This window comes from Phasianus colchicus, chromosome Z (genome assembly GCF_987193195.1).
Source record: "Phasianus colchicus chromosome Z, bPhaCol1.hap1.1, whole genome shotgun sequence".
Lineage (NCBI taxonomy): Eukaryota > Metazoa > Chordata > Aves > Galliformes > Phasianidae > Phasianus > Phasianus colchicus.
In genome coordinates this window covers 9331659-9338235 of record NC_143476.1, presented here as the reverse complement: position 1 = coordinate 9338235, position 6577 = coordinate 9331659, and the positions used below count along the sequence as shown (strand labels likewise).

The 6577-nt window shown below is 52.0% G+C and overlaps 1 protein-coding gene across 1 annotated transcript; it reads left to right on the top strand.

The window, feature by feature from the left end:
* The first annotated feature begins 968 nt into the window (after positions 1-968).
* LOC149912432 (rho GTPase-activating protein 33-like) lies at positions 969-2125 on the top strand. Its single transcript, XM_090132469.1, has 3 exons — positions 969-1046; positions 1184-1291; positions 1653-2125. The coding sequence occupies exons 1-3, from the start codon at positions 1006-1008 to the stop codon at positions 1822-1824; spliced, it is 321 nt and encodes a 106-aa protein (XP_089988595.1). The 5' UTR covers positions 969-1005; the 3' UTR covers positions 1825-2125.
* The last annotated feature ends 4452 nt before the right edge of the window (positions 2126-6577 follow it).

The window sequence follows — 6577 nt, the reverse complement described above, 5'->3', positions numbered from 1 at the left end:
AGACCTGAAATGACCTGGTTTCTTCCTTTTGTTGTGCAGTGCCCAAGAAACGCAGCAAGATCCTCACCTTCCTTCGTTCCTTGGTGAAGGCCCGCCCAAAGAAACCGACCGAGCGGGAGGTGGAGAAGGAAAGGGTGTTTGGCGGTGACCTGGGAGAGCATCTTCTCCACTCCGGTCGTGATGGTAAGGAGCAGCCCATTCCTGAGATCTTCCTCTGCTGGGCATCTAAAGAGGATGAAAGGGAGCTCATATCTAGCAGGGGGCAGGCTGATAGCCGTGGAGACACGTGTAATGGGAGTTGATGGCTGAAGGATAAAGTGAGGCGGATGCTCCTAAGAGACAAGCACATCTGTATTTGCTTCAGCCACGCCTGGCTGGGCTTAGTGGATGGGATGTGACTCCCGGAAGCACAAGCTGCAGCACGATTGAATCAGGAGCTCCACTGACGGCTGGCACGTGTTCTTCAGTCCCCCAGGTCCTCCAGAGCTGCGCTGAGTTCATTGAGCAGCACGGCGTGGTGCAGGGGATATACCGCCTGTCCGGCGTCGCGTCCAACATCCAGAGACTGCGGTAAGAGTGCTGCGACTGACACAGCCTGAGTGCATCTGGTGTGGCTTTGGGCTTGCCTTCCTCTCGCTCAACCGGGTTTGCGTCCCTCTCTCCAGGCAGGAATTTGAGTCGGAGCAGATTCCTGAGCTCACCGTCCGTGACATTCACAGCGTGAGCTCCCTCTGCAAGATGTACTTCAGGGAGCTCCCGAACCCTCTGCTCACCCACCAGCTGTACGGCAAGTTCTCGGTAAGCACAAGGCCACGTCTTTCATTTCCCTCTTCCTGGGCCTCTTGGCAGATGGCTGCAGCAGTGCCCCAGCTCGGAGGCCCTTTTGCTGTCAGCCCCACGAGGTTTACTCGCAGTGGTGTACTAGCCTGATTGGTGTCTCGCTCCCTTTCTGCACTACTCCAGGATGCTGTTGGTGCCGCTACAGAGGAGGAGCGGCTGCTCAGAATGCAGGACGTCATCCAGCAGCTGCCCGCTCCTCACTACAGGTCAGTGCTGCCCTCAGCCTGCTGAGCTCAGCCCTGCTGCATTGCAGAGGGCAACGATGTGGTTCCAGCCTTTGTCTTTCTGAATTGCAGCACGGCATGCTCGTTGGTGCTGAACGTTTGCCTCTCTTGTTTTCCAGGACACTGGAGTTCCTGATGAGACACTTGGCGTGTCTGGCTGGGAGCTCCACCATCACAAACATGCATGCCAAGAACCTAGCCATTGTGTGGGCTCCAAACCTCTTAAGGTAAACTGCTGGTTCTGTTTCAACACAACGCTTACATCTGTTCTCCATTAAAAAAAAAAACAGTGCTCCCTTTTTCTCCATCAAATGTGCTCTTCTCCTGTAAAATCTGTGGCTGACAGAAGCGCAGGAGCCTGAGCTGTTCTCCATCCCCACGGGCACAATGTCTAGGTGACAATTTCTGCAGTCTTGTTGAGATGGGACTGACGTGTCCTTGATCATCCAGGGGAATTTCTGCAGTGCCATCACTGATTGCCCACTGCGGAAGTCTCCAGAGCCTCAGCTGACAGCTTTTGGCTGCAACAATTCAGACTCGGGGAAACGGTCTTGGAGAAATGACTTCTAAAATCTGCCTTTTCTACAGATCACAGCAGAACGAGTCTGCCTGCGCCAGCAGAAGAGCTGCCTGCATGGAGCTGCAGACGCAGTCGGATGTGGTGGAATTTCTCATCAACCACACCGACGTCCTCTTCGGCTCCAAATCCGGAGCAGACATTGCAGATGCAGCAGGTGAGTGTCTTCCTCCATTAGCTTGATCTTGACCTGACACCTTGACCAAATGCAGGCCTTCTCCAGGACCTTTTAGATACTCTTTTACCATCAAGGGGACAGCAGACCTCTGGACTTCCATTAGGATATGGCATCCTGTTGCTGGATGCTGAGAATGTCCAAGCCCAAACTTCACAAGGAGGAAACCGTCATTATTATGGTTTGCACGCAGGAAAAGCTTGATGCAAGTGTGGCAGCGAAGCTTTCTCAGTTCCCTGCCCCCATTTCCTTGGGTTTTTCCTTGCCTATTTTGATACAGTAAGCTGCTCTTAATGATGACCGTGTCCTTTGCCATAAACACACCTCTTCCCACATGGTTATTTTGGGCTCCACTTCTTCCAGTGGCTCGGATAAGCAAGCCTGAGAAAAATACAGCACCTCCCCCAGAACTGTGGTGGCTGTGCTGCTGCTTTCTGATCCTCGCTCTTACCTGTGGTTTTCCCTGACAGGGCACAATTCTCTCCCAGGGCCCAAGTCTGTGGGGGTCTCTTCTGCTGCCACAAAGCTGCTCAGCCTGGAGGAGGCACAGGCACAGAGGCGAGGCCACAGCACCTCTTCTGTGGTAACAGAGAGCAGCAGGGACATTGAAGTGGAAGAAAGCCCTGCAGCTGGGCAGGGCAAATTCCACACCGTCGTTGACTTTCCATCTGACAGGTAAAGAGGACTTTCTTTTCCAGCACCTAGCATCATTGTTTGGGTGGGTTTTTGTGTTTTCCTGCAGAAACCAGGCAGTGCTAGGAACAAGCAACTGCTGCCAAGAGCTCAGTGCTGCTCTTCCCTCACCCTGCACCACGCACGACTCACAGCATTGGCTGTTTTCTCTCTCCAGACAAAATCCACCCAGCAAGACTGAGGAATCACCAGCTAGCAGTTGGTGTTGCTGCTTCAGCCTCAGGAAGCCATCCTCTGGCAGCAAACGCCAACTGCAGCGCAATGCCAGGCAGCCCTCTGAAACAGCAGTGGTAGTCCTGGCAGGTAAGGGTGCAAATGCAGCTTCCAAATCCCTGCTTTTCAGGAACATACAATTCAAGCTTGCTCTGCACATGTATCTCTTTCTAGCGTTCAATCCCGTGCCTAAATCTTCACCCCTGATCAAGTACCACTGTCGTAATTCAGCTTGTGAAAGTTTGACACTAACCCCTGTGTATCCTTTCTAGGTGAATCGAGCCCTTGCCAAGCCATAAGATCCAGGGCAAGTAGCGAGGATGCTCTCTGTGCTTCCATCAGTGGAGAGCTCATAGGAAGCACAAGTTGCTGCAGTTCTAATAGCAGCCTTCCATCTGACATCAGTAATGGAGAGAAGGAGCTCATCGAAGTCCATGCTCTCATTACACCTGGCTCTGCTGAAGTTGCTGACCTGAGCCTCCCAGACACCACAGTCACAAGTGTGGATTTTAACCCAGAGTCTCTGCAGTGCAGCCCATCTGAAGCACAGTGTGAGTGCCCCGACAGCAGCACCTCCATGCAGGAGCAGGTCAGCATCAGTGAAGAGGAGCAGAGCCTCTTGCAGGGGGACTTTCAATCAGACCTCCAGTCCCAGGCACCGGACAGCAGCACTGAGAGTTCTGAGCCACTCTCTCCATGACAAGACAGGATGAGTCCCATCTTCACCGTGGACCTCTCACACCCTCCTGTCCTTTATATAATAATAAAAGCACACTCGTGCTCAATCAACGCCTTGACTGCCTCCAGAGTCTTCATTCACACGGACTGGGATGAATGCAGCACACAGCAAGGCACCCCAGCTTGCAATGCTGTGGCTGTGGGGTGCGTGCAGCACAGCTCCGGGTTTGTTCCTGTTTTGTCTGGCTCTGGGATGTCTGCAGGGGGAGCTCTGCTACCATTTGGCATGGTAGCAAATAATCTCTCGCATCCTGGATGCTGCTCATGATACTCCCAAGCTTCCTGGCTGTGGCTTTGTGATGCTTTTCAGGGCCTTCTGATGCATTTTGATGCCTTGGATGTTGCTTAACACCTCCCTCCTCCCATCATGTCCTTTCCTGGCTCCCACCTACGAGCTGGCCCTGCAGATCATCTCCAGACCTGTCATCAGCACACTGCGGCAGGAGAAGCTCCCCCTGGCCAACGTCAGGCAGTACTGCTTCGTCTGCAGCTCAGTGGCCATTTCCCTTTTAGGCGGCTCCTGCAGAAGAATCAAGCAGCAGAACCTTTTGCTCACCCTGCACCACACAAATGCTGCAAAAGCAGAAACAACCTGGGAATCTCTGGTTTGCAAGACTTCACAGACACTTATTGACTGTGTCTGATGGCTCCCTCCCATCCTTGATTTCCTTCTCCCCTTCTCCTCGTCTGATCCCACTGCTGAGCCATGATCAAGCTGCCCAGTGTGGCAGAGCATCGTGCAGAGCCGTGCTGGCACCTCATCCCCTTCCTCTCCTGCAGCTCAGCCTGCAACCTGAGCACGTTTTTTCCTGAGAAAGTGACCAGCTCTTTTCCATCCCTTTGCCCCTACAAACAGTTGTCCAGAGCATCTCGTCCAAGAATTCCTGGAACAGCCTGCAGCTGGCTCTCCTGAAGTTCAGGCTCCTGCCTTTGCTTCCTGCCAGGCCCGCATTCCTTGAGATCACCAACTCAAGGAGGGCATGGTCACTGCAGCCCTGACCGCCTCCTGTCGTAACCCCTGGTGTGCACCATGTCCAGCAATGCTTCCCTTCTGCTTGCTGTGCCCAATGCCTGCACCACAGAGTGATTCTCACTGCACTCCAGGAGTCTGTCAGATTGCTTGCAGCCAGCCATGCTGATTTCCCAGACTGACTGGAATCCCCCATCAGGATGAGAGTCAGTGAGTGCGATGCTTCTGCTGGCTGCAGTAAGCAGCTCCCACCAACAGGCTCTCTTTCCAGGCGGCTGTAGCAGACCCTCACCTCCAGAAGCCCTGCACTGCTGCACTTCCTAATTTTACCCACAAGTTCACAACCTGCTCATGGCTCTTCTTAGTTCTTTGCACTCAACTTCTCATCATAGAAGGCAAATCCCTTGCCTTCCAGAATTCCATAATATCAATTGTGTCTGCTTTATGTCAGGATTCTTTTTCTTTCTTTTCTTTTTCCATTTTCTAGGTAGGAAAATGAATTTCTGAGCCAGGAGAAGCAGAAGTGAAACAGTCTTCCTGGCACTGCTCAGGTTGCAGGAGTTGCCAAGTGCTCCTCAGGTAATGTGTGCTGAAGAGCTGACCTTGGTGGCAGGGGCTGTGGCTGCATTTTGTGCCTGTCATGCGGGAATCCAAGAAAGCCTATTCAGAGCAGGAGCTGCAGAGCGAGATAAACATCACGAGAAGGTAAGGCTGAGAAGGAAGGACACCTCCAGAAAGAAGAGAAAAACTGAGTCAAGTGAGCTGCGTGACGGCCGTGTGATGCTGACCATGATTGGAGGAAGAGCGCATGGCTGGGAATGACTGATGGCTCTGGTTGGATGGGTGCCTGTGTGCACAGAGGTAAGGAGTGTTTGTGGGATGTTTTGCTGGCATCTAACGGCTGTAAGGGGAAGTCAAGAGAGAAAACTTGTGAATGCATATAAGGGATGTTAAAATCTGGAACAGACTGTTTGGATCATTCACAGCTGAGTCCGTGCCAGATTGCCACACTGTCAGAACCTGGGGCCTAGGATTTTCCTTTAAGAGTGCCAACTGCTCATTTTAAATGATAAAAAGTAACATTGAAAAAAGCTTCCCTCCTTGCATTAGAATAACGCATTGATATTTGATGTTTCTGTCTTTCCATTCCTTTAGCAGCCTGGGTGTTGATGCAGCTGCATGCATCTGCTGTCCTCCCCTTCTGTTTTGTGTAAAAGAACAGTAAAATATGCAATCAGTGTGAGATCTTTCTGAAGTATTTTACTTTATTTGCCCCTAGGCTGCAATGGCTGGGCAATGGCAGTGTCACCCAGGAGCCCACACGGCGACCTGATGTCTCATTGTTGGGGTCTATTGGAAACCACCACGATGACAAAAGAATGCCTGGGATTCCTCCGGCCCAAATGCCAAACCTTGCACTTGGCTGTGCTGAACCTCATGAGGTTCACCCAGGCCCACCTCTCAAGTCTGCTGAGCTCAAACAGATGTCATTTTTCTCGTGTCCTTCCATTCCGAGTCCATCTGTTCCCCAAAGCAAAAGAATTTGGAGGGAACCACCGACAGTTATGTGAGCGATTTCAGCGTCTATTTCTGATCATGGCAACAACTTCAGAGGTCACACTTAATTTACGGTGCCCGTTGTAATTCTGACCAAGGCTGCAGTTGCAGCTGACTTCCCAAGGCTGCAAGACGTGGTGGTGACACAGCCTTGTGCTTCTGCATTGGTGCTCATCCCACGTTTCCTTTCTCTGTCTCGCAGGTCAGCTCCTGCTGGAAGCAGATGGTATCCCAGTGTGAATGAAGGTCAGTGCAGGAGCAGCTGCTGATGGGAGGAAGGAAGTCCATGCTGAAGAGCTCTGAAGCATCTGCAGGTATGGTTCTGGAGGAGGCAGCAGTGATGTCGGAGGGCTCCCCAGCAGGAAGCTGTCTCATCCAAATGCTTGCTGAGTGGTTGGAAGGGAGCTTTCTGCATGACAGCAGCACCAGTTGCTTGCTTCAAATGCTGCAAAGACAAGGATTAGCACGAGTTCCAGTATCTACAGTATCATCACGAATCACGATAGGATTACAATGTGTCCTCATACAAACGCAGCCATTTCTCTCTGAGTCCAGAGGCTGTCCGGAAAGCATCTTTGAGGTCTCTCACA